Source organism: Bombina bombina, chromosome 2, assembly GCF_027579735.1.
Source record: "Bombina bombina isolate aBomBom1 chromosome 2, aBomBom1.pri, whole genome shotgun sequence".
Classification (NCBI taxonomy): Eukaryota; Metazoa; Chordata; class Amphibia; order Anura; family Bombinatoridae; genus Bombina; species Bombina bombina.
The window spans coordinates 131,392,369-131,420,142 of NC_069500.1; the positions used below are offsets into that span (position 1 = coordinate 131,392,369).

At 35.8% G+C, this 27,774-nt stretch overlaps 1 protein-coding gene across 1 annotated transcript in view; it reads left to right on the forward strand.

Annotated features, from left to right (window-relative positions):
* The window catches only part of PARP8 (poly(ADP-ribose) polymerase family member 8), a 550,091-nt gene extending 533,751 nt beyond the window's left edge, over positions 1-16,340 (forward strand). The window contains exons 24-26 of the mRNA XM_053701262.1: positions 8,172-8,241; positions 11,921-12,005; positions 14,904-16,340. Coding sequence (XP_053557237.1) covers positions 8,172-8,241; positions 11,921-12,005; positions 14,904-15,006 — 258 coding nt within the window. The 3' untranslated portion in view covers positions 15,007-16,340. The remainder of the gene's footprint in view (positions 1-8,171; positions 8,242-11,920; positions 12,006-14,903) is intronic.
* Positions 16,341-27,774: the final 11,434 nt, after the last annotated feature.

Consider the following 27,774-nt stretch of genomic DNA (forward strand, 5'->3'; position numbering starts at 1 on the left):
TCATCTATTGTGAAACCTCTCACTTCTCTTACTAAAAAGTCTTACAAATATTCCTGGAGCTCTGATGCTGATCAGGCCTTTCGACTACTAAAATCTAGGTTTACAACAGCTCCCATCCTACAGTTCCCTGATCTGAAACTACAATATTTTCTCGAGGTTGAGGCTTCGGACTACGCCATAGGGGCAATACTTTCTCAGAAGAAATCTCCATCAGATTCCCTACACCCAGTATCCTTCTTCTCTAGACTTATGATGAATGCAGAATACAACTACGTCATAGGAGAGAAGGAACTACTCACTATCAAAGCCTCCCTGGAGAACTGGAGACACCTTCTTGAGGGTACTGCACAACCCATCATTATCTATATGGACCACAGGAATTTGAAATACCTGAAAACTAACAAGACTCTTAACTCCAGACAAGTATGCTGGAGTCTCCTCTTCACAAGTTTTAATTATCTAATCACATATCGACCTGGTTGCAAAAATATGAAGGCAGACGCCCTTTCCAGGAGGGAGCCTAAACTCTCATATGACATATCACCATCTTCAGTAATACCTCAAGACTGAATCGTTGCTCTAATATCTCATACTACTGATTACTTAAAGACACATCAGGGAAACAATTCCACATATTACTCTTTACCACTTACGACATCTTCGGATGGGCTCCTGTATTTCAAGAAACGACTATATATACATCCTACTCTTAGGGAGGAAGTACTCAAGGCAGCCCCTGACTCACTTTTATCTGGACATCCCGGTATTAGAAAGACCATAAATATACTCCAAAGGGATTTTTGGTGGCATAAGATGAGTCACTCTGTCACAGACTACATTCGATCCTGCTCAGTCTGTTCTACATCAAAACACCAGAAGATCCATCCTTATGGTCTCCTTTTATCTATGCCAATCGCACAAAGACCCTGGAAAGCCATAGCTATGGACTTTATTGTCGACCTACCCTCCTCCTTGAATCATAATACAATTCTAGTCGTAATCAACCTCTTCTCTAAAATGGTTCACTTCATCACAGTTTTGGGGTTACCCACTTCCGCAGAGACTGCCTGACTGTTCCTCAACTATATTGTAAAACTACATGGTCTATCCGAATCTGTAACAACTGATAGGGGGACACAATTCACATCTAAATTCTGGTCTCAACTCTGTGAGACGCTACAAATCGAGAGGAGACTCTCCACCGCTTTTCACCCACAGACAAACGGGCAGACGGAACGGGCTAACCAGACTCTGGAGCAGTATCTTTGGTGTTTCTGCACTGTTCAACAGGACAACTGGCTCACTCTGTTACCTATGGCAGAATTTTCTTTTAACAACACTGTTAGTAATTCCAGCAAACTCACTCCCTTCTATGTGAATTATGGATTTCACCCTACTTATCAACTGTCCCAACGGACGCATTCCTCATCTACTCTCGTGGATGAGACAAACAATAGCATTGCCCAAGGTTTTTCAGTTCCCAAAGAAGTGCTACAGGATGCTCAAACCAAACAAAAGGCTTACTACGATCTAAAAAGAACACCAGCCCCTGTCTATAAACACGGAGATCAGGTGTGGCTCTCCATCAAATTCCTGAAACTCCAGATACCCAGTAAAAAACTTGGTGCTCTATTTGTTGGTCCTTTTCCGATAGTGAAGGTTGTTAATCCGAATGCAGTCACCCTTCAGCTCCCATCGACTTACCGGTGCCATCCCACCTTTCATGTTTCCCTTCTCAAACCCTACCTCCCAGTGAGACCTCACGCCCCTCGCCCTCAGCTTGCAACTCTACCACTGGAAGAAATGGAATACGAGGTTGACTCCATCTTGGACTCTCATTATTTCAGGTCTACTCTGCAGTACCTCGTGCACTGGAAGGAGTTTGGTGATGATAAGGATTCCTGGGAACCATCGTTGAATTTTAAGGCCCCCCGTTTGGTCTCCCAGTTCCATAGGCGTCATCCCGATCACCCTAGACCTTGATCCTCAGAGAGACTCCTTGAAGGGGGTGTCCTGTCACGTACCTGCTGTATACTCCTTTAAGGCAATAGTTCATCTGACAAAACACCTACAGTATTTCCCTTTCAGACACTACCTGAACGTTATTTAAGGATCCTCCTCTGTCTATACTTCGCTAGGTAATTTGCCTGTGTTAGTGGGAGTACGCTGCTTTCTACTTCCGCTACTAGCCGGTTGCTTCTAGCCTCAAAGCCTAATTCCTGGGAAACGTCTTTTGCCTCTCTGCTATTAAGATAGCAGCTCTCTGGATCCTGTTTCCTGCGCCCTCGCTTGGCAACCAGAAACCGTTACCTCTCTCCAAGAGTCTCCAGGATAACACCTCACACGCCTCACTCTCCACAGCAGCCACCGCTGACGTCATCTCTCACAGCCTGCACGCTCCACATCGCAGACACACACAGTGCATTAGCGGCAGCTTCCAAGTTCCTGGTATCTAAGTTCTGTACGTAACAACTTATGAACGGTACTGTGACTTTGTGACATTTATTGTTCTGCAGGGATTTGTGTTGCATTGCTAACCCTCACTTACTGTCATTATTTCATTGTTATTACCGCCCAAAATGGTTTCTGCCACATTGGCTTAAAGGTTTCTACTGGTAAACATTTAACCTCTTCCTGGAGTGTGTGCTGAGAACGCCATGTTGAGTGTGTGTGCATCTACCTTTCCTGCCTGGAAAACTAATGAGAGAGTGCATTAACCTTTACCTATCTGGAGTACAACTGAGAGTGTTCTTTAATCCCTATCTGCTTGCAAATCTACTAATACTTCCGTGGCTGCAAGTACTTCAACTGATCTTCACCACCTACATTGACTGATATCATTTGTTTCCTGAACTTCCTAACTATATTACCAACTAATTGTATATGTTAGAAAGATTATTCCATCCTACCAGGATAAAGGAGTCTCCTCTCCAGCTATTACCATTCAAGCTCCTGTAGGATTATTTCCTTTAGCATATCCATTATTAAAATTACTATTGTCATCCCTCAGCCAATAAGCATAACTGAATCCAGATATTCTATCTATTGGATTCAAGGTTTGGTGTGAGACTGAGTGGAAATTATATACATATCAGGTCCCTAAAAATAGTAGGATAACAAGTATACTTACAGAACTTCGCAAACCTTACAGTAAGTGGATCATTGGGGGTTAGTGTTAGGTTTTTTTAAGGGTTTATTGGGTTGGTTTTATTTTTAGCTTAGGGTTTTGGGCAATCTAAAAGAGCTAAATGCCCTTTTAAGGACAATGCCCATCCAAATGCCCTTTTCAGGGCAATGAGGATCTTAGGTTTATTTATATAGGGTTTTATTTGGGGGGTTTGGTTTTGTGGGTGGTGGTTCTTACTGTTGGGGGGTTGTTCGTATTTTTTTACATGTAAAAGAGCTGATTTCTTTGGGGCAATGCCCCGCAAAAGGCCCTTTTAAGGGCCATTGGCAGTTTAGTGTAGGCTAGGGTTTTTTTTTTATTTTGGGGGGGCTTTTTTATTTTGATAGGGCTGTTAGATTAGGAGTACTTTGTTTTTATTTTTGATAATTTCTCTTTTTATTTTGTGTAATTTAGTGTTTATTTTTGTAATTTAGATAATTGTATTTTGTTAATTTATTTAATTTATTGTATTGTTAGGTGTTAGTGTAACTCCGCTAATGTTTTATTTTACAGGTAAATTTGTATTTATTTTAACTAGGTAGTTATTAAATAGTTAATAACTATTTACTAACTAGTCTACCTACTTAGCTGTGAAATAAAAATAAAATCTAAGATAGCTACAATATAACTATTAGTTATATTGTAGCTAGCTTAGAGTTTATTTTACAGGTAAGTATGTATTTAGTTTTAAATAGGAATTATTTAGGTAATAATAGTACTTTTCTGCAACCAGTAGTCCCACATCTCAGTTCTTATTTGAAAGACTCAACGGACACTATAAACAAAATAACTAATATAAATTACCTATGGGCAACTTTAGATGTAAGTGCTTTGTATACAAGCATACCTCATCTTAAAGGTATTGAGGCGGTTAGATTTTGGTTTAACAAACTAACAGACATTGATTTAGAAAAACAGATATTTTTAACCAACTCAATTAAATTCATTTTAGAAAAAAATTATTTCATGTTCAATTACCAATTTTATTTACAAATAAGCGGTACGGCCATGGGCACCCGCTTTGCCCCCAGCTTCGCTAATTTGTATATGGGGGCATGGGAGGAAATCCAAATTTGGGAGAACAACCCTTTCCTTCCTTATATCGTCTATTGGGGTAGATACATAGACGGTATCATTTTAATTTGGTCCGGCACAAATGAAATCTTAGAAGATTTTATTGCTTTTATTAATGAAAATACTTTTAATTTAAATTTTACCAAAAAAATTGATAAAAAGGAAATAGAGTTTTTAGATCAAGTGTTTTATCATGAAGACTGTAAGATCCTGTCAAGACTATACAAAAAAGACACTGACAGTAATGCCTATTTACATGCCAGCAGTGGTCATAATCCTAAACAGTTCCAGAGGATTCGGCGTAACTGCTCCAAAATGGAGGATTACGAAAAAGAATCAAACTGTCTAAAGAACAAGTTTTTAAAAAAGGGTTATAATTACAATTGCAGACAATAAAACTAGAAAAATCCCTAGAAAGAACTTATTAAAAACGTCAGATCAAGAAAAGAAAAAAGGTAATTACTCTACATGTAGTTTAGTTACAACATATAATGAGGGGGCCCAGGAAATAAATAAAATTTTAAATAAACACTGGCATATTTTGAAAAAAGATGCTTTCTTGAAGGATATAACAAAAGAAAACCCTAAAGTAATATACAAGAAAAATAAAAATTTGAAATAAGTTTTGGCACCAAGCTTGTTAAAAAACAGCAAACTGACCCATTCAAATTGGCTGGGGAAACAAACAGTAGGTTTCTTTAAGTGCAACCGAAAAAATTGTGAGTCATGCATTCATCATATGAATGGACATAAACCAACAAAAAAATTTAAATCCACAAATACTGGTAAAGAGTTTGACATTAAGTCTCTCTGCAATTGCAAAACTGATTTTGTCGTATACATGCTGCAATGCAGCTGTAATCTACAATATATTGGTAGAACAACCAGACCTTATAAAAAAAGGTTATCTGAACACCTGACAAATATTACTACAGGAGAAACTTCTCATAATTTATCCCTCCATTATAAAAATGTCCATAATCAAGATCCCTCATGTCTGAAGGGTACCATCATTGAACATGTCAAAATCCACACACGTGGGGGTAATAGAACCATTGCCCTACGTAAGAAAGAAACATGGTGGATTCATACTATGAACACACTAATACAAAATGGTCTGAATAAAGACATAGATCTTGCCGCCTTTTTAGAAACCTAAAAATAATTGGGTCTCTATAAATAGTAAATAAAAACTTTTTTCCTGAATCACATTGGAGGTTGCACTTTAGTATCAGTAGCAGTAGAATCCTATACTAAGTCAGGCAATGTAGAAATCTAAATATCCATTGAATAAATGGTACCTTCAAATAATACACAATAAAAATATATAAATATTCAAATATACAAAACTTAATAAATATATTTTATTATTTGACCTCAGTATTATATCAGCTATACAGTTTTAAGAATGTTGTAATTAGATTAGATTTTATCATTATTTATATATAATTTTATCAGCTGTTAAACTTTTAAGAATGTTTTAAGTTAGAACATATCCTAACACAAAAGTATTTTAATTGTCTTTTAAAGGAACTAATTTATGAATATAATATAATATAGTATTCGTATTAAAGATAATTTTAATTCATTTATTTTTTAAAATATACACACTAATCCTCCGTTCTTTAAAAACAGATAAGAGACAGGTGCATGCACTATATCCTGTTTATTTATTCATCCCCCCAACCGTACATATATATATATATATACACCCTTACATGTCTCTCCCTTAAGATAAGAGAGAGGGTTAGACAGTGTAGGATATATATGTATAAAGAATGTAAAAACTTGAGGAACAATGCATATGTTATTACTATGATCTAAAATGTGTGTATATATGACACAATAATATAGAAACATACCGATATCTGTTTTTTTATAAAAAAATGTTTGACTTTCCCTGTTATGTGAAAAGTTCAATTCTAATATGGTCTTGATTTACTATAAACCCTCTTTCAGTTTAGATCGTGAATGCAAAAACATTGATTGGGGTTAAATATATATCTATTGTGAACATTCGTTCTTTTCATTATGCCATTTTTCAGCTAAAGTTGTTTTTCGCTCGTTTTATATGAGAAGTAAGTTGCGTTCTACATAAACATGTTCTTTTATGGTATTTGAAAAAATGAACAATTACTGTGTTAATCAAATACCGCTAATTTAGCGGATGTCAGGTCTTTGTTTATATTGCTGTGGTGATTAAAAACTCACACCTCCGCTCTAGACGAATAAGGACTGACTTCACAAACGTCAGTGGAGGTGTGAGCATTCAGCCCAATGAGAAGTTCACTTAGAAATATCTCCAAAAGAAATCCCGCGAGAATACACAGGAATAAAAGGATCAGCCGTCCATATACAAATCAGTCTCTGAAGAAGAAGGAGTTATCGTTATAACCTTTGAAACGCGTTAGACTAAATATAATTGGAACGGACTGATTCTACATATTAGATACCCTGGTGTATCTTGAGTTACCGATAAGACTTTCACTTATCCTCTGGCAACATTTGTTTGTTGCCATCCACTAATATTATTGGCTACATTTGTTTGTGGCTATTTACCACTACTATCGCATTGAAAATAGTGCAGAAATTGGATTGCATTTTCTGTGTGTGCTTTTACTGCTGTGCCTATACCTCATACTTGTGAGGATTCTTGATATGGCTGGAACTCCGATCCTATTCTGAGAGGAACCATACTGAAAGAGGCCGAGGGAAAACAGTGTACTAACCTCCTGAAGTTTCACCTATATTCAAGAAAGCAGAGGGAAACAGCCGAGCCTATCATATGAAGTTTCTCTTACATCCAAAGGAGCCAAGCCATTACCACTGAGAGGGATTCCCTGATGTGCTGATCACTTACCTCATACGATTGAGGTTCTTTCTTGTAAGTCTGCACTTCACTCACACCCCAAGTCTGGAACTCTCTAACCATTCATATTTATTATACAAGTGTTTTAGCATTTGGGACGTGTACAGTATATGATTCTATATACCTAATGCCGGTTTATTTGCTGTGTTTATTGTTGTTTTCCACGCCACTTTCGCATACAGATCTATTGTGTTTATTATATTTCTATACAACCAGCACTACATATCCCCTTTATACGTGCTCTTGTTTACTCATATATATATATATATATATATATACATAAATACACATATATACACATAATTCCAGTCAAATACCTATTATTCATTTATAATATGTTTTAATGTGTTTTGAATAGAAATCCTTATGTTCTTCACTTAGAAAAACAATGTTTACTTTTATTTAAAAATAAATAGTTCTAAACATATATCTGTATATACAATATATATATATATATATATATATATTAATATATATCTGTATATAGATTTAAAGGTATAGCTATATATTTTACAAAACAAATAATCATATACTGTATTTATAGAAATATATATATATATATATATATATATATATATATATATATATATATATATAAATTAAAAAGAACATTTTCTTCTATGCGAACAACATAGGAATGTAAATTATTCCTATCACCTTTGGCTTTAGTGCATTTGGTTTAGCGCAGTGTAGGGTTATCGCGCGAGTGATAACTTAGTTTTTTTTTGTAGCAAGTCCCCTAGAAGTGTATGTGGAGATGACGTTAGCGCAGTCGTGATATCTGAAGACCTAAAGTTAGTGTGCCTCGGTCTAACCTCGCGCGCTAACTTTTTATTTCAACTTGTAATACATACGCTTATTCAGCCAGGATCATTTTTTACTTTGGGCGCAGTTAGCACATGAGTGTAAAATAATGAGCGCAACATCATCTGTTTGCACTCAGTTTATTTATTAATCAAATAGAGCATATACAAACCTTACCCGATAATGTATTAAGGTATCAGCTAATTTGTGATGTTTTTATAGTTGCCATAATAAACATACATTTTTTCTCTTCTCTAGTCGCAGAAAAAAGGACAGCAATCCCAGTTTTTGCAAAGCCGTAACTTGAAATGTATAGCCTTATGTGAAGGTAAAATGTTAATGTACTGTACCAAATTTTATTTTATTTCACACTACAGGTGGCCCTTGTTTTACAATGGTTCAATTTACACCGTTTCAGAATAACAACCTTTTTTTCCAGTCATGTGACTGCATTGAAAAGCGTTGAGAAGCAGTGCATTTATTAAAATAGCCAGTAGGTGGAGCTGTCCGCTTGTTTTTCAGCAAAGCCAAGGAAACTGAAATTAATCAGTCGAACCAGACATGAGCTATCGAGCAGATTTCAAAGGAACAAGATCTTCCTGTCTATAAATCAGTCCAGATTGGAATGCATAGAAAGAACTGTTTGCTGAAAAATGCTTTTGAAGTCTGTGTTGTGTGATTATTTTATTAGGTTTATAATGCTGTTTAGCAAATGTTTTTGTTCATTTAACTTAGTTTAATTATATATTCTGTGTTGTATGATTATTTTATTAGGTTTATAATGCTGTTTAGCATTTAAAGTCTTCATTTCAAAGCTTTAAAAATAATATATTAGATGTTACTTATGACAATTTTGAGAGGGGCCTGGAACCTATCTCCCTCACTTCCCATTGACTTACATTATAAACTGGGTTTCAATTTACAACAGTTTCAATTTATAACCATTCCTTCTGGAACCTAACCCCGGCGTAAACTGAGGGCTACCTGTATTTGCTTCTTAATTCATTCCAGCTATGGTCAATTTATAACCTAAGCCTTGTGCATTAATATGAAACAAGTCCTGTTTGTATCAGAATACTAATAAATGAATTGCTATAATTTTATTGACATCCCCATAAGGCACAAAATCGCACTCAATGATTAAGATTTTAACACCATGGGCTCTATGTATTAAGCCGTGTGCGGACAAGCTTCTCAACTTAAAGGGCCATAATACCCAAATGTTGAAACACTTGAAAGTGATGCAGCATAGCTGCAAAAAGCTGACTAGAAAATATCTCCTGAACATCTCTATGTAAAAAAGAAAGATATTTTACCTCAAAAGTTCCACAGTTGCCACCTCCCATTGTAAAGGATTTCTAAGCAGCATTTTAGTGTGTCTATCCTGGGACATCTTAGGGGATGAGCCTCGTGCACTCTCATATTATATCCCTCTTCAGCTTACTATGAAATCTCATGAGAGTTAAGTGAAATCTCATGAGATCACAGTAAAAGAGTTCATGACCTCAGCACTGCTGATGCTGATTGGCTGCTGTTCATTTCTTCATTTTTTTTTTTTACCTGCAGCTGGGAGCAGCTGAGTATAACTTTTTACACAGAACTTACTCTGCTGAGCTGAGGAAGCTGTGAGGTAAAATATCTTCCTTTTTTACATAGAGATGCTCAGGTGATATTTTCCTGTCAGCTTTTTACAGTTATACTGCATCAGTTTCAAGTGATTTAGCATATGACTATTATGTCCCTTTAAGAAGTTGTCCGCACGCCTTTGCTGCATATGGGCAGCGGATCTGTTCATCCGCTGGCCGTATGCATCATTTCACACTCCAAAGAGTGTGTTATGCCCACCCTTTATCTCCCACAACCAATTGTGCAAGAGAAAGGGTCTGTCAATCACCCCGGGCGAGCAAGTTTGGGGGGATTTAGCTTCGCCACCTCAGAGATAATGACTGCTGATACTTACATTGCAGGAAGCAAGCTTGCATGTGCTGACTGCCTATGGAACTGGTTTACAATCAGATTCCACTTGTGCATGTGTATTTTTATAGAAAGAAGGTATATACCGGTAATGTATACTGTACAGTCCTGTATTACATGTGGGTTTATTCAAAACAAGTATTGAAAAATTAATATGCAAAAACACTGCATGAATTATTATAGATGTACATAATGCTGGTCCATGTTGAAAAGACATATACACATACACATATTAATTTCAGTTAATTTATTTCAGTACGTGCATTTGATAATAGAACATTATTTAGTGCAAGTGCTATGATTTCTGTTTTATTCCTAAATAAAAATGAGGAGATTGTAGCTCTTGTTAAACCCAAATAATTATCCCATATTCTTTTGTCCTCTCATGTTACATATCTGTGCTCTACTATACATAATACAATATCAGTCCCCACTGCTCAATACTACCCCCTATTGTTTATTTTCATCAATATTTTTTCAGCTTTTTAGCATTAGATTGTAAGCTTTAGAGTCTGTCTCTGTGGTGCACAGGGTGTAAATGTGAACCAAGTGAGGTGCACTTACTATAACGTTTGCCCAAAGCAAGTACCTCTCTTCCTTTTCATGTTTTGTTTAGAGGGGCAATAAAGTCAAAATTAAACTTTCACGATTCAGATAGAGTGTGACATTTTAAACAACTTTCCAAAATATTCTTTGTTCTCTTTGTATTCTTTGTTAAAATGCACTACTGGGAGCTATCTGTTGATTGGTAGCCCCTTGTCGTTGCTTCACCTGATATGTTCAGCTAGCTCCCAGTAGTGAATTGTTGCTACTTAAAAAAGTAATATCATGAGAATGAAGCAAATGTAGAAAGTTGTTCCTTCTGAATTATGAAAGAAAAATGTTGGGCTTCATGTCTCATTTATTTAGTATTGTCATTATCCCACATTTCTAATGTTTAATGGGGCTTTATTGATTAACCCCTTCAGTGCCAGAGGTTTTAAAAATTCATTTTTTTTTACCACTAGAGGCCAGAGATTGTCATGGTTTTGCAATGTATTTGTTCTTAAAGGGACAGTAAACATTTTGTAATGACAAGATTTTTCTGCAGTCTTGCAATAAACTAACATATTGGGTGAGTATAAAAATGTTTGGAATAAATCACTTTGTATGCTATAAATGTTTTTCAATAAACAGACACCCCCACACTTACCTTATTTAGGGGAACCAATACATACTTGTTACTGGAACAGGTAAGGCTAGCCACAGTCATTATATTAGCAACATCTTATCTAACCATCTCTGCTGAAGTCAGTTAGGAAGTGATGGTGCAGGGATAGGCTTGTGTCATCTGCTCTAACAGCTCTAAGAATTGGGAAAACTCTTAATTTTCAGACTTTAATTACAGGAAAAAGGGGCAAAATAAATAACTAAAGTATATGGCAAAGTTCTTTACTACAAATAATTAAACATTTTATTAGAGTCTTAAAGGGCCATTGTAGTTAAAAAAAATATCATGCTATAATTCTTATACTGATACAATCAACTCTAGTCACACACAAGAGAGAGAGAGAGAGAGAGAGAGAGAGAGAGAGAGAGAGAGAGAGAGAGAGAGAGAGAGAGAGAGAGAATCTAGGCAGGCTGATAGGAGTTTAGGAGTGTGCACTGGTCTTTATTTTTCTACTATGTATTTCATTGCTACAGTGTTGCAAACACTGCTGTAAAATGGCTAAAAGACACAAAGGATACCAAGAGAACTAAGTAAAATTGATAATGCAAGTAAATTATTTAAATTGTCATGTTAAATCCAATCCATTAATGTTTAATTTTGACTTTACTGTCCCTTTAATAATACTATTTTTTTTTCTTGCTGTAAACAAGTTTAAAGCATACAGTGATAACTCAGCCATAGCTTTTTATTTGCTGTGGTCTAAAAACCTTTGTATTTCAGTCATTGAACAAATTAAAGTTGATACCTTTGTACTTGCAACATAGTCACAATACAGTCTGCATATAGAAAACAGGTTAATATGTGTATTCTTATTTCTTTACAGTGATCACCTCATCGGAATTGCACAAGCATGGGGAGATCTGGGTTGTTCCGAATACTGATCATGTCTGTACACGGTTCTTTTTTGTGTAAGTCTAAATATGTGCATGTATGTTTGTGTGTATATATACAGTATATATATATATATATATATATATATATATATATATATATGTTTGTGTGTGTGATGTATTTAAAGTGATGGTAAATTCTAGCCAATAGTCATGCGGGCTATCCAGATTGGCACCAGCTGGGACGCACTGGTATTTGCTAAGAGGTGGAAATGTTACCGCTTATAAAAATGGCGTTCTGCCGTGGGCTGCCTAAGGAGCTCAGTGCGACGAACGCTTCAAACAAATAAAGGAATTTTTTAGCATGAAGTATTTTATATTTTATGACTGAAAGTCCCATTTATTGGTTCCGCTGGTAAATCCTAGCATTTCACAAACGCTAGGATTTACCATTACTTTAAGTATTTATATATTTCACTGTATATGTACTGTAGATACTTCACATTCCAATGTTCTTCACTTACAGGATAATGTATTTTTTATTGTAAATACATATATATATATATATATATATATATATATATACACACACACACATATACCTGTAGTTGTCTATTTTACATTAACAGCATCATATATATATATATATATATATATATATATATATATGTATATTATAAAAGTACATTATTATCTATGTGAAGAACATAGGAATGTAAACATGCATCAGGGTTTGCAACTTAGGACTAACACTGTCAGGTTAACTTTGCATACATGAAGAATTGCTAACTTCATGCTGTTATTAAAATATTAAATATAAATTATAAAAAAAAATATTTAAAATGTTCATACATACTGTAAAAAACAAAAATATATTCTATGGATTATTTAGAGAATTTTACAGTATGTATATTTAATTTTATTAATATGTTTTAGTAGTTTATATTTAATATTTCAGTAACGTGCATTGAAGAAATTGTTAATGTGCGCTAACCCGACGGCTTTAGTCCTAAATTGCGAATCCCGGTGTGCGTTACGCATATTTTACATTTCAATGTTCTTCACTTAGAAAATAATGCACTTATTATTATTAAATATATATTTATATATACAGTATATATGATACTGTTAAAGGGACAGTCATAATTAGACATTCGTGATTTAGACACAGCATACATTTTAAACAACTTTCCAATTTACTTCTATTATTTAATTTGCTTCTTTCTCTTGTTATCCTTTGCTGAAAGGTTTATCTAGGTAAGCTCAGGAGCAGCAAATAACCTAGGTTCTAGCTTCTGATTGGTAAGGTAGCTCAATTGATAAATGTCCTGACTACAAAAAAGCCTGTTTAAAAGATCCAAGGTCACAGGTTCAAATAGACTCAGCCCTTCATCCTTCTGATGTCAATAAAATGAGTACCATTAAAAGGACACTGAACCCAATTTTTTTTCTTTTGTAATTCAGAAAGAGCATGCAATTTTAAGCAACTTTCTAATTTACTCCTATTATCAATTTTTCTTCGTTCTCTTGCTATCATTATTTGAAAAAGAAGGCATCTAAGCTTTTTTTTGGTTTCAGTACTCTGGACAGCACTTTTTTATTGGTGGATGAATTTATCCACCAATCAGCAAGGACAACCCAGGTTGTTCACCAAAAATGGGCTGGCATCTAAACTTACATTCTTGCATTTCAAATAAAGATACCAAGAGAATGAAGACAATTTGATAAGAGGAGTAAATTAGAAAGTTGCTTAAAATGTCATGCTCAATCTGAATCACGAAAGAAAATTTTTGGGTACAGTGTCCCTTTAAATTGGGTAATAATAACAACTATTACTATTCAGCTGCCAACTTGGTTAATTCCGAGAGCGAGCGCTGAAAAAGAGCTTTGAGTCCCACTGGGAGAAAGGCGCTATATAAATACTAGTTATTATTGTTGGTGGCTGCATATAAATACTGATTGTCATTGGCTCACCCATGTGTGAGAAACCAGAAGGGCATTGCTGCTCCTTCAACAAACGATACAAAGACAATGTAGCACATTTGATAATAGAAGTAAACTGGAAGTTGTTAAAAATTGTATTCTCTACCTAAATCATGAAAGAAAATGATGGGTTTCATGTCCCTTTATTGTAAAATTTACATCTATACCTATATATCTATAGGAATAGCTATACAGGTATAGGTATATATATATATATATATATATATATATATATATATATATATATATATATATATAAATATGTATTTACAATAAAAAGTACATTGTTCTGTATGTGAACCATTGACTCCTGTCGGGTTAACATGCAAGTATAGTGTTTTTTTTTTTAGATTGTGCCCTTAATTGTCTTCTATGGTAGAATACCCTAACTCAATTGCGATATTCAAAGTTCAACTTTTTGTACGCGTTAGGTTTTTTGCTTGCGTGCTAACTTTTTACTTTTAACAAGTAATACGAGCGTAACCTGACGCATGCAAAAAGCCTCCATCTAGCATAGTTATCGTGAGAGCAGCAGCGCCAAGTAGCGCATCACTCATATGCTAGCCCACAATACACCTTCCAACGTTTCCTGAAAGATTTGTGGTACAGGTAGGTGAGGACACTTGTAGACAACAAGCCACCATTTCTTTTTGTGGGGAGGTGTGGGCACATTGTGGGTGGAATATATTGAGGCAAGATGGAGCATAGTTGGTCATGGCTTGGGCAGAGCTGGGGAAATTGTGACTGTAAGGCTGTGTGAAGGAAAGCTTGCAGGCCTCCCAACTTGTGAAAATCCTGCAAGATCAGGGAGGGGTCTTGTGTTTTCACTTGAGAAATCTGATGGGCTGAATGTGTTAACATGTCTGTTTAAAGTTGTACATATGTTTTTAATACAAAAAAATATATTTTCTTTCATTGTATTTGCATATTTGTATTAAATAATTTTATTTATATTAATATATTTTATTTTATTTCTTTCATTTTTTTTTATAGATATGAAGATGGGCAGGTGGGTGATACAAGTATTAATACACAGGAGCCAAGCATCCACAAAGAAATACTCAGAGTCATTGGCAACCAAACAGCTACTGGCTAATAATAGCTTACAGGGGTGTGGGGGGGCTTTATCAGTCTCAAAGCTGGACTTTGTGCTGAGGAAAATTAGGAATATATTTATTATTTAAAGGATGCTTACACTTAAATCAGTCTTTTTAATTCATCACGCAATGTCAAAGCTGAGGAAGACACATAAGCTGGTGCAACAAGATTAGTTTTAAAGGATCTTCAAACTTTTAAGGTGTCTCAAATACTAACAGAAACGCTTAACAAAAACAGCACGTAAGAATTTTCTGAAAATAATTTCTTAGTACATCATTTGAATATCACTTGACTATTTTCTACTAAAATAACTGGTTCACCCTGCAATAAATCGACTTAACAAATGGTTTATGGACTTATATGTTAAGGTTAACCGGAGTATGAAAATATAATCGTATTGTGTGCTGTGCTTATCTGGAAGTTTTATCCAAATGTTCAGCATTGGTTTTGCATATAGAAGTTGCTAAACTTATACTCTGTTTTTGTTAACACAGAGGAATCATAAGGGGAAAAATGTAATAAATCCGAACAAAAAATATTAAATGATAATCACGGATGGGTTGTATCATGAAAGTCACACATTTACTTATGAGTATGTTTAGAGTATGTGTTAAATTAAAACATTGCAGAAAGGTAAAATTTGGCAGTTTTCTATGTTCCCTTTCTATTCTTAAGTTGAAGTCTAACATTTTATTGTACCCTTTATTTAATGTATCGGTCATCATTGAGTGGTAATATCATATTAATCTTGCATAAGATATATGTCGGGTCATTTTCTTTTTACTTAACTCAAAAAAAGAGATAAATGCTACTTAAAGTGACATTAAACTCAAAATATTTCTATTATATGAAAGAGCACTATTTAAACATGTTAATATTTTTTTGTATGTTTATTTTGATTTTAAAGCTAAAGGGAGTTCATGTCAGTCCTTAAAGGCCAATTAGACACCTATTGCTTTTGTGTAAAACAATGTTACTTTGTCCAACGCTCCCTAGAGAGGCCAAAAAGTAAAATCAGTAACCTAGATATTTTCAAAATGCTGCAAACTGCCTAAACCAGCTATTTGATTTGCTGTATTTGTGGTTTCCCAAGTTTGTTCGTTTTAGAGGGATTGTGGAACAAACACAATTTTTACTCAAAATCATGAGGTGTTTATTAATATTTTTTAATGACTGAATGATCATTAGCTAATAAGGACAACTCCAGGTTGTTGTTTTTTTTTTTTTTTTCTCAGTACAGAAACATCCTGTTTACAAGGAAAAAAAAAACTGTAATGCATTTTAAAATTCTTTCTTTTAGATGCAACAAATAATAAAAAATAAAAAATAAAACATTTGTTGACCCTTAAATCAGTTCCATACTATAACAGCATAAAGAATTATTTTTGTCCCAGGAAAATGTGGTGTTTCATTTTTTCTTTCTACGCACATTAATAGTTAGTGCAATATGGTTGGCTACTTCATAGGGATTATATGCACGTTTTTATATGTATACAAATGCATGTTACAACATCACACTTATGTTACATTATGTGCATTTAAAGAGACAGTCGGGTCAAAATAAAACTTTCATGATTCAGATAGGACATGCAATTTTAAACAACTTTCCAATTTACTTTTATAATCAAATGTGTTTTGTTCTCTTGGTATTCTTTGTTGAAAGTTAAACCTAGGTAGACTCATTTGCTAATTTCTAAGCCCTTGAAGGCCCCTTCTTATCTCAGTGTATTTGATTAGTTTTTCACAGCTAGACAGCGCTAGTTCATGTGTGCCATATACATAACATTGTGCTCACTCCCGTGGAGTTACTTATAAGTCAGCACTGATTGGATAAAATGCAAGTCTGTCAAAAGGGACAGTCTGCAGAGGCTTAGATACAAGGTAATCACAGAGGTAAAAATTATATTTGTATAACCATGTTGTTTATGCAAAATTGGGGAACGGGTAATAAAGGTTTAACTATCTTTTTAAGCAATAACAATTCTGGAGTAGACTGTCCCTTCAATTTATCAATTAATTAATACACCATATGGGGCTCGATCCGATAAAAATCGTCGCCCGCAAAAGCTGGCGACGCCAATATTTGCGCTGGTTTGGTATCACATATACGGCGTAACCTAGAAGTTACGCACGTATATTTCTGCCGTCGCCCGTAGTTTTTTGGGCCATAGGCAGGTATACCAAACCAGCTCAGTTTGGTATCCAATATACAGCGTAAGGACTTATGTGGCGAAAATGGAGAAATCTTACTCCATTTTCACCTTGCCACAAAAAGCAGCCGTAAGAAGCCTTACGCTGACTATTGGAGCCCCGTAACTCCCTAAACTAGCTGCTAAATAAACCTAACACCTAACGCATGCGCAATGTCTATCTACCTGTCAACCGCGATCTGCTAAATAAAACCTAACACCTTACGCATGCGCAATGTCTATCTACCTGTCAACCGCGATCCCCCGCCGCAATCCCTAATAAAGTATTTAACCCCTAAACCGCCGCCATCTAAATAAACTAACCCCCTACTGTGAACCGCCACCATCTAACTGATCTGTCCCCTAATGTGAGCCCCTAAAACCGCCGCCATCTACCTTATCTATCCCCTAATGTGAGCCCCTAAAACCGCCGTGATCTACCTGATCTATCCCCTAATCTGTCCCCTTACACCACCGCCAGCTATATTAATATTATTAACCCCTAATCTAATATCCATAAAGTAATAAGCTCTATTACCAGCCCTTAAAAAGGCCTTTTGCGGGGCTTTGCCCCAAAGTTAACAGCTCTTTTGCCCTATAACCTGCCCTCCCTACACCGCCGCCACCTATATTAATGGTATTAACCCCTAATGTAAGCCCCTTACACCGCCGCCATCTATATTAAAATTATTAACCCCTAATTTAATCTACATACCCCGCCGCCAGCTATATTATGTATATTAACCCTAAGTATATTATAGTTAATATAGTTATTACATTATATATATTAACTATATTAACCCTAATTATATTAGGGTTAATATAGTTAATATAGTTACTATAGTATTTATATTAACTATATTAACTCTATCTAACCCTAACACCCCTTACTAAATTCTTATTAAATAAATCAAATTCATATTATAAACTAAAATATTCCTATTTAAATCTAAATACTTACCTATAAACCCTAAGATAGCTACAATATAATTAATAATTACATTGTAGCTATGTTAGGGTTTATATTTATTTTACAGGTAAAATTGTTAATTATTTTAACTAGGTATAATAGCTATTAAATAGTTATTAACTATTTAATAGCTACCTAGTTAAAATAATTACCCAATTACCTGTAAAATAAATCCTAACCTAAGTTACAAATACACCTACACTATCAATAAATTAAATAAACTACAAATATCTATCTAAAAATACAATTAAATAAACTAAACTAAATTACAAAAAAAAACCAAACACTAAATTACAAAAAATAAAAAAAAGATTACAAGATTTTTAAGCTTATTACACCTATTCTAAGCCCCCTAATAAAATAATAAAGCCCCCCAAAATAAAAAAAATTCCCTACCCTATTCTAAATTAAAAAAAGTTCAAAGCTCTTTTACCTTACCAGCCCTTAAAAGGGTCTTTTGTGGGGGCATGCCCCAAAGAAAACTGCTCTTTTGCCTGAAAACAAAACACAATACTACCCCCCCAACATTACAACCCACCACCCAAATACCCCTAATCGAACCCAAACCCCCCTTAAATAAACCTAACACTACCCCCCTGAAGAACTCCCTACCTTGTCTTCACCACACCGGGCCGAACTCCTCATCCGATCCGGGCGATGTCTTTATCCAAGCGGCAGCAAAGTCTTCTTCCATCCGACAGCATCTTCCATCAAGCGGCATCTTCAATCTTCATTCGTCGCTCCTCCGACACAGAGCATCCATCCTGAACGACGAATGAGGTACCTTTAAATTACGTCATCCAATCAGCCAATCGGATTGAACTTGAATCTGATTGGCTGATTCAATCAGCCAATCAGATTTTTCTACCTTAATTCCGATTGGCTGATAGAATCCTATCAGCCAATCGGAATTCGACGGACGCCATCTTGGATGTCGTCATTTAAAGGTACCTCATTCGTCGTTCAGTCGTCGGCCGGGATGGATGCTCCGCGTCGGAGGAGCGACGAATGAAGATTGAAGATGTCGCTTGATGGAAGATGCTGCCGGATGGAAGAAGACTTTGCTGCCGCTTGGATAAAGACATCGCCCGGATCGGATGAGGAGTTCAGCCCGGTGTGGTGAAGACAAGGTAGGGAGATCTTCAGGGGGATAGTGTTAGGTTTATTTAAGGGGGGTTTGGGTGGGTTTAGAATAGGGGTATGTGGGTGGTGGGTTGTAATGTTGGGGGGGTGGTATTGTGTTTTTTTTTCAGGCAAAAGAGCAGTTTTCTTTGGGGCATGCCCCCACAAAAGGCCCTTTTAAGGGCTTGTAAGGTAAAAGAGCTTTGAACTTTTTTTAATTTAGAATAGGGTAGGGAATTCTTTTTATTTTGGGGGGCTTTATTATTTTATTAGGGGGCTTAGAATAGGTGTAATTAGCTTAAAAATCTTGTAGTCTTTTTTTTATTTTTTGTAATTTAGTGTTTGTTTTTTTTGTAATTTAGTTTAGTTTATTTAATTGTATTTTTAGATAGATATTTGTAGTTTATTTAATTTATTGATAGTGTAGGTGTATTTGTAACTTAGGTTAGGATTTATTTTACAGGTAATTGGGTAATTATTTTAACTAGGTAGCTATTAAATAGTTAATAACTATTTAATAGCTATTATACCTAGTTAAAATAATTAACAATTTACCTGTAAAATAAATATAAACCCTAACATAGCTACAATGTAATTATTAATTATATTGTAGCTATCTTAGGGTTTATTTTATAGGTAAGTATTTAGATTTAAATAGTAATATTTTAATAAATAATATTAATATTAGATTTATTTTAATAAGAGTTTAGTTAGGGATGTTAGAGTTAGATAGGGTTATTATACTTAATATATATATATTATAATAACGATATTAACTATATTAACCCTAATATAATTAGGGTTAATATAGTTAATATATATAATATAATAATTATATTAACTCTATTAACCCTAATATAATTAGGGTTAATATAGTTAATATAGCTGGCGGCGGTGTAGGGGGAATAGATTAGGGGTTAATACATTTATTATAGGTGGCAGCGGTGTAGGGGGATTTAGATTGTAGGCAGGACCGTCTTTAACACAGGGCAAAAGGGGCAGCTGCTCAGGGCCCAGTCTCTGTTGAGGGGCGCAAGAGTCCTAAAAAAAATAATTTTTTTTTTTTTATGGTTCATACCAGACTGCTGATGTGACATGGGGAACACACACATTCACTCATAATAATGTCACAGTCAAAAGTACTCTGCTTATATATATTTTTTTTTAAAAACTGTGCCAGACCGTGCCGGTGTCATGTGACATGCCAAGCTATTGCCATGTGCTGTTTTAGATGTGCACTGTGCAGCACTGAATGCAAAGCCCTAACTCAATATTCAGCCATTTCCACTGCATCAGAAAAAGTGCTGCTGGGGTTACCACTGTTACCAGGTAACTGCTCTGGTGGTGGGGATTGTTTCTGGGTAGGGCTGACTGTAGGCGCATACAGCAGAAAGCTGGAGCGGCAGGCACATGAGGATTTGAGCATCTGTGCAGCTGCATACACTGCTCTCTTCAGTCTTGAGGCTGTATGACACATCTCTCACTATATCCATGCAGCCTTGGGCAGACAGCATCCAGTCTGCTGGTCCCCTTAGCCCTGCTCTTTCTGCTGTGGCCCTAAGATCAACTAACTGAAGTTTTTTTAGGGGAACAGTGCTTTGTAGAAAAGTGTCAGTGGGAAGAATAAGTGAGTGCACACACGTCCCTCCCCATGCAGCATTGTCTAGTGCAGGGTGAGAGGGAACTTGTTCCTAGCAAAGAAGTGATATGTGCTGCTGTGGCTGATGTATAGTGTCATGCTGATACTTCACACATTAATGTAAGGTTTATTTTTATAGTTTTTGTTTTCTCTCTGTCTCAGATTTTATAGCTTCCCATAGTAGTTCTGCTGTTTCAGTCAGTAAACTTATATTTGTCTGCACCTACATGCTTCCTCCTCAGTCTTTAACTTGCTTTGCTCCTGTTGGCTGCCCTAAATCTCTTTAACCAGCTAAACTCACACCAGAATCACATTCAAAAGAATATTAAATTAATCCACAGTGGAGGAATTTATATATTGATTTACTTATTAATACTGCTTAGGTCCAGTTTCACATATTGCAATTTATTTCATTTTTTTAAAATTATTAGCCCAGCAGTGATGATTCACTGCTGGGCTAATAATTTTGAAAACAATTATAAAATAAAATTAAATAAATTGATTTAGTTGTTTTTTGGGATGTTGGGGTAGAGAGCGAAATTGCATGGGGTGGGGGGCCCAAGAAATTTTTTGCCCAGGGTCCAGTCAATATTAAAGACGGCCCTGATTGTAGGCAAAAGATCTGATTACTTTGTGACAAAGCCCCGCCAAAAGCCCTTTTAAGGGCTGGCAAAAGAGCAGTTTACTTTGGGGTAATGCTATTTGTAGGGTTAGACTTCGGTTTAGTGGTAGGGATAGTTTAGTATTTTAGGGGTTAAATAATTTAATATAGATGGCGGCGGGGTAGGGGCTCACTTTAGGGGGTTATAGATTTAATATAGCTGGCGGGGGTCCGGGAGCGGCGGTTTAGGGGTTTATAACTTTATTAGGTTGCGGTGGGGTTTGGGAGCGGCGGTTTAGGGGTTAATACATATTTTATTGTTAGGATAGTGAGGGGGGATAGCGAATAGAGGGTTAGACATGTCGGGCTATGTTAGTGAGGCGTGTTAGACAGTGCGGGTGATTTAGACTTTAGTCAGGTTTTGTAGGCACCGGCAGTTTCTAACGTGCCGTAAGTCACTGGCGACGCCAGAAATTTGTACTTGCGCAGATTTCTGGACATCGCTGGTTTATCCGACTTACGGCACGTTAGCATCTGATGGCGCCGTATATTGGATAGCTTGAGTAGCAAGCTGAAACTGCGGGCGACGCGTGTTCCCTCGCTTGCGCCGCAAACTACGCCGTATATCGGATCGCGCCCCAAATGTCAGTTTCAACCCAGTATAGTTCTGCATTTACAGTAAAAGGTTTAATCCACCTGGATACAAAAAACAGTTTTATGTACAATTCCTTTCTCTACCACTAAAGTGAATTGTACACATTAGTAATTATGAAGTGTTCACAGTAGTAATAAGTAAATGATTTTAATCTTAATGCATAATATGACACTAGTGCAGTAAATGCTATCTGTGCTGATATCCAGGGTAAGATTTGAATGACACTGGTGCAGTAAATATTATCTGTGCTGATAACCAGGGCCTGTTTTGAATTGGTTTATTACTGGTTAATTTAGACAAACACTTATTTTTCATCTCACGTTTCCTTAGTGATTTTAGTATTATGAGCACTTACTAATGCAATCTCAGAAACATACAGTATATCTACTCCAAGGGGCATGAAAGGACATTGAACACTAACATTTCATGCAGAGTCTCTGACGGCATCAGCAAGAGGCTCCCATTGCAGCCTATGGAAGTGCACTCTCGCGAGTACAAAGCTTCCTAACAATGTGAATGTGAGGTCATATTTGCAGGCAAGCAATATTTTAGCGCTCCACTTGTAATCTAACCCTTTAATGTCTATTTAAACAATTAAAAATGTTAAAATATTTTTGCATAAAAACAAAAAACAAAACAGTTTTCCCCCAGTACCAAAACACACGTTTTGCAAAAATTTAAACATCCTGCTATACATTTTAAAACAACTTCATTTCAATGCAACAAAGAAAGACAAAACGACTTTGACGTCCATTTAAGCAGAAACTATAAATTCATCAGTAGTGACTGGACTTGTAAGCCATTTGTAAAGAATGTACAATGTATTATGATAGTATAGAATGTATGAGAGAAGCCACCCCTAGGCAATTGTCTTCATTGTGTAATGAAATCTGGTTCATTTGATGTTCATGTTTACTGCACACAACTGTAAATGACAATGCACAGCTCTGCTTCCTCTGAGCTGCTATTCAGCTGACAGATTTTTCTAAAGCTAATACAGATAAAGTCCACACTATAGTCAAATAAATAAATACAAATATGGAAAGTTTCAGGTCTGGTACAGTCATGCATCTTTGTTTGGCAACTTAAAAGTTAAAAAAAAAAAAGGGTAAAATAATCAAACTCAAACTGATAAATAAGAAATTAAAATTTCCAATAGCAAATTGTAAATAATGGCTATATTGCCATCTAGTGGATAAAGGAATTTATTACAAACTTTACAAATCAAACATTCCTTAAAAGTGCCATTCAATATTACAATATATAATAAGATAATTGTATACAATACAATAAAGGCCTTTTATATGCACAGTATAACAGTTTATATGCTTTGTAGCATTATCAAGAAGACAAGATATGATCAATTTGTTAGCTTTTAGTTGTCTGAATGGGCAAAATGGTATTTACTACAGGACAATACACAAATATTCTCCAAAGGATAATTACAAAATAATGTAAAAATTACATATAGGGAAATATTAACATCTGTTTACATTACATTAAGATTAAGAGATATGTATATGTCATGCAAAAAATGTGAGCATCAAAAGAGAAAAAATCATGCTGTACTAGGAACACATTATCAAGGTACTGCGAGAGATTCATGTTAACTCTGCTATATAGGCAAAGCTTGGAATAAAAGTCTGGTTCAAACTGAAAAAGTATAACCTCAATTGAGGCCAAATTTGTATTGTTGGTGTTAACTAAATATTTAAAGGGATAGCAAATGAAAATGTATTTCAGCACTGCAGATATCATTTGCATAAAATGGCTTAGTAGTTATAGACCATGGTTTTCTGTTTTATTCTATGGGCCCAGTAATATAAAGGTCTCTGGGCTGGTGAGATTATATAAAAATGGTCGCCAGTACTTCTATTTCCCTGGTGGAATGATCTAAAGCTACTTTTTACCCTGAAAATAGGGTGTCTCGCTAAGGGGCGTATACTGCATTTTTAATGGGGAAGAGATTTATACATTACAAAATTACACAATAAAATTCATATTTTAAAAATGTTACAAAATGAACAATCGAACCATTCACACAAAATTACACAGGAAAAAATTGTATTCTTAAGGTGCATCAAAAATCGTAACAAAATTATTCACCAACAATTGTATTTTATAAAAAATTTAACATTTGTAAGCAAATTGAACAGGAATAAATCATTTGAAATGTGCACAATCGTAAATTGCAAAACAAAACACAGAAATTCTTACTTATAAGTACAAAATACAAAGCATAATTGTTTAAGCATAAAATGGGCTGAATATGGGCGTTCCATGGGTGTGTATGAAATTGCTTCTCTAATCCCAGCGTAATTCTGTAAAGATTTTACACAACAGATCTCACAGTTTTTTCTCCCAAACCCTTCAAAATACGTGTAACCCTAATAGAAAAACACATGCATACAAAAATATAGGCGATTATAAGATGCTATACGCAGAAAGCAGTGTAATGTGATTTATATTGGCTGCAGGATTTCATTTTTAAAGTGTGTCTCCTGCTCATTGCTATCTTCACTCCACAGAATAATGTATCCCTTTCCAGCGCGCTCCATTACTTTTAATAGGAGACATCTCGCCACTCACAGGGACTGCCCCTTTTAATGATAATTCACCAGGGCAGCCCTTGCGAGAGTTGGCGACAAAAACCTTATCTGATCTAATGAAGTTTAACTTATTGGGCCCTATGTATTTACCCAACTCTAAGGTTAAAAGTGCAACTACAGGGGCATAATAGCCAAACCTGAAATGTACTTGGATGGATGTAGTTTTTGAATTGGAGCACATATGCAATATACTTGTATTAGCAAGAATGCTTCTAGTAAAAATAATCACCATTTCAGGTACATATCCAGTGCATGCTCAGTGCACTTGTATTGAAACACCATGATTTCTCAGAAAGAGTCATCTCTGATCACATGACACATACCACCTTAAGCATTCTGAGCAGCCGTGAGGTTTCAATCTAGGTGTACTTGGCACAGGGCTAGGGTGACCACATGTCCCGGATAGCCCGGGACAGTCCCGCATTTTGCAGGTCTGTCCCAGGTCCCGGGCACCTTTATGCATTGTCCCGGAATGGAAAGCCGCCTGCCAGTGCTGTCACAATCCCGGTAGCTCAGCAGAAAGATCCGCTACCTGCATGCCCGTATCCCCTTGTGCTGCTTCCCCCGGTCCTCCTGCTCTAGCACACCCAGCCCAGGTACACTTAGCCATGCTGCCGCCGCCTGCTCACTACAATGTATCTGCTCTGCATTAATGGGATTCTTTGAATGCAGCCGCCTGTGTCTTGCCGCATTGCCGCTAGCCCCCTGCAGAGGGTGCTCGTGTGCGAGCAGGGGGTGTGTGTTAAGGAGGCTATATCTGTGTGTACAGCATGAGCATATGAGCGGCTCATTAACTAATCTCTTTCAAACCCTGTGTTCTCCTATGGCTCTTGTTCACTGAGGTATCATGGAGCTATCTGCCTATTTATGTCTTATGCTCTGAAAGGGTTCCACTTTATAATGTATTTCATATCTTGTAGGTATGTATCATAGTATTACCCAAGCATTGTACCCAGTGCCCATGTTAGAGCTACAGACAAGCTGTGCACAGCGCGTACCCACCAGTCAGCATCTCCCGGTAGCTATATAGGAGCTATGCAGTGACCATGTTTTTTTTGTTTTTTTCCCTTTAAAAAAATTGTCAAAAAAAAAAAAAAAGGTATCAACATATTTTTTTTTTAATTTTTTTTTTTTGGGGGGGGGGGGGGTCCCTGAATGGCAGTTTGGAAATGTGGTCACCCTACACAGGGCCAGTGTTACAATAACCAGTTGATGATACCTAGTATCCAACTATAGGGGGCGCTATTATAGAAACCAAAAAATATGTAAATTAACAATATTTAGTATAAAACAAATGACAAGTAATATGCAAACATATGACTCTTACAAATAAAAACTTAACTGAGTCCTTGACCTAGGCAAGGTAGTTTAAGCCAATGTTCATTAAAGTCCTGAAATCTTCTGTGGAATCCGGTTTAGAATATCCAATGTAATTGGTAGATAGGTGATCCAACTTCAGGGGCAGCTCCTCTTATACCAAAAAAAGCAGCCAACTTTGCTTTTTTTGGTTTAAGAATCTTAGTGCAATATTCCAAGAAAAATGGCACAGATAGAAAAGGTGAAGATTGAATACTCAGAAAAGAAGCAGCAGCTATGTGCTGATTGAGACAGGCTGGGGAATCACAGTGACCCAGCTACACTGATCCTGTTACAGGATAATGAAATCCACTGTATCCAGACAAACAATATGCAAGAAGAAATCACACAAAAAAGAGCACCTCCTAGTGCAATATTGCAAGATAAATGGCACAATTTATCAATGTGAAAATAATATACTCACAAAGAAAGCAGCACCTATGTGCTGACTGAGACAAGCTGTAGAATCACAGTGACCCAGCTACACTGATACTGCAGCAGGATGTTGTTGACCAGTGGGTCCAATAAACAGGCTTAGGCTTCCATAAAAAGTAACAATTTATTGACCTATTGTTAAAAATTCAAGAGATAAAAACAGTAATACCCCAATGCATAAAAACAAATGTTAAAAACAGTTGCAACGCGTTTCTCAGCCAACAGGCTATTTCCTCAGACATCTGTTGGACTAATGGAAGCTAATGCCTTTTAAACTATACCTACCCCTGATATACTGGTATTTGGTTGGTCCTTTCTAATGGGCGTGTGTGTACTTTGTCTGTTATTGGTCATTTCTTATTTGATGCATGTTTGGGTGAGAATTTGATGTTAGGTTGCGGTTCACTGTCACTCTATCTCAACAACTGAGGTTACGATATTATATACGCCCACTAAGAAATGACCAATAACAGAGTACACACACGCCCATTAGAATGGACCAACCAAATACCAGTATATCAAATGACATTACAATGCCTTAATATTAGCATTCACTTGTAAGACACCCAGTCAAACTTACGGTGTTTTTCAGCAGACACAAACAAATAATTTATTTTGTAATAGACATTTTATTCAAATAAGGATTAGACAATTTTACACTTCAATTGGCGAGATATCAACTCGCCCACTCACTAAACAAATTATGTTTTTAAGCAATTAATTGTATCTGAACATGGTAACAATGTTTGTTCAGCTGATGCAGGTAAGATTGCATTAGTTTTAACATAGACACCACTTATGAAGAAAGCTCTGAATGTCTAAAAAAGAGAGGTACAGGGGTAGCTTTATCAAATAAAGAGAAAGATATAAGTTCTTGTAAATAAAAAGGTCTCTTGCCTTTTTGTTTTTTTATATGTATTATGTTATGTATTGATTTATTTAATTTTTTATGGGCTTTTTTATGCATTACATATTGTTTTTGTATTGATCTATTTGTTTGCACATTCTATATAAATGTTTAATTACAATAGTATGGATGGTAATGAATTCACCAAGGACATTACAGCAATGTTTTTTATGTATTATTTTCTTTTATGTATGCAAATGGGGAAACTTTCACCATTAGAAACAAATCATGTTGTCATAGTAACCCCTTAACAATTAATTACCTGCACATGGAGTGGGAGGGT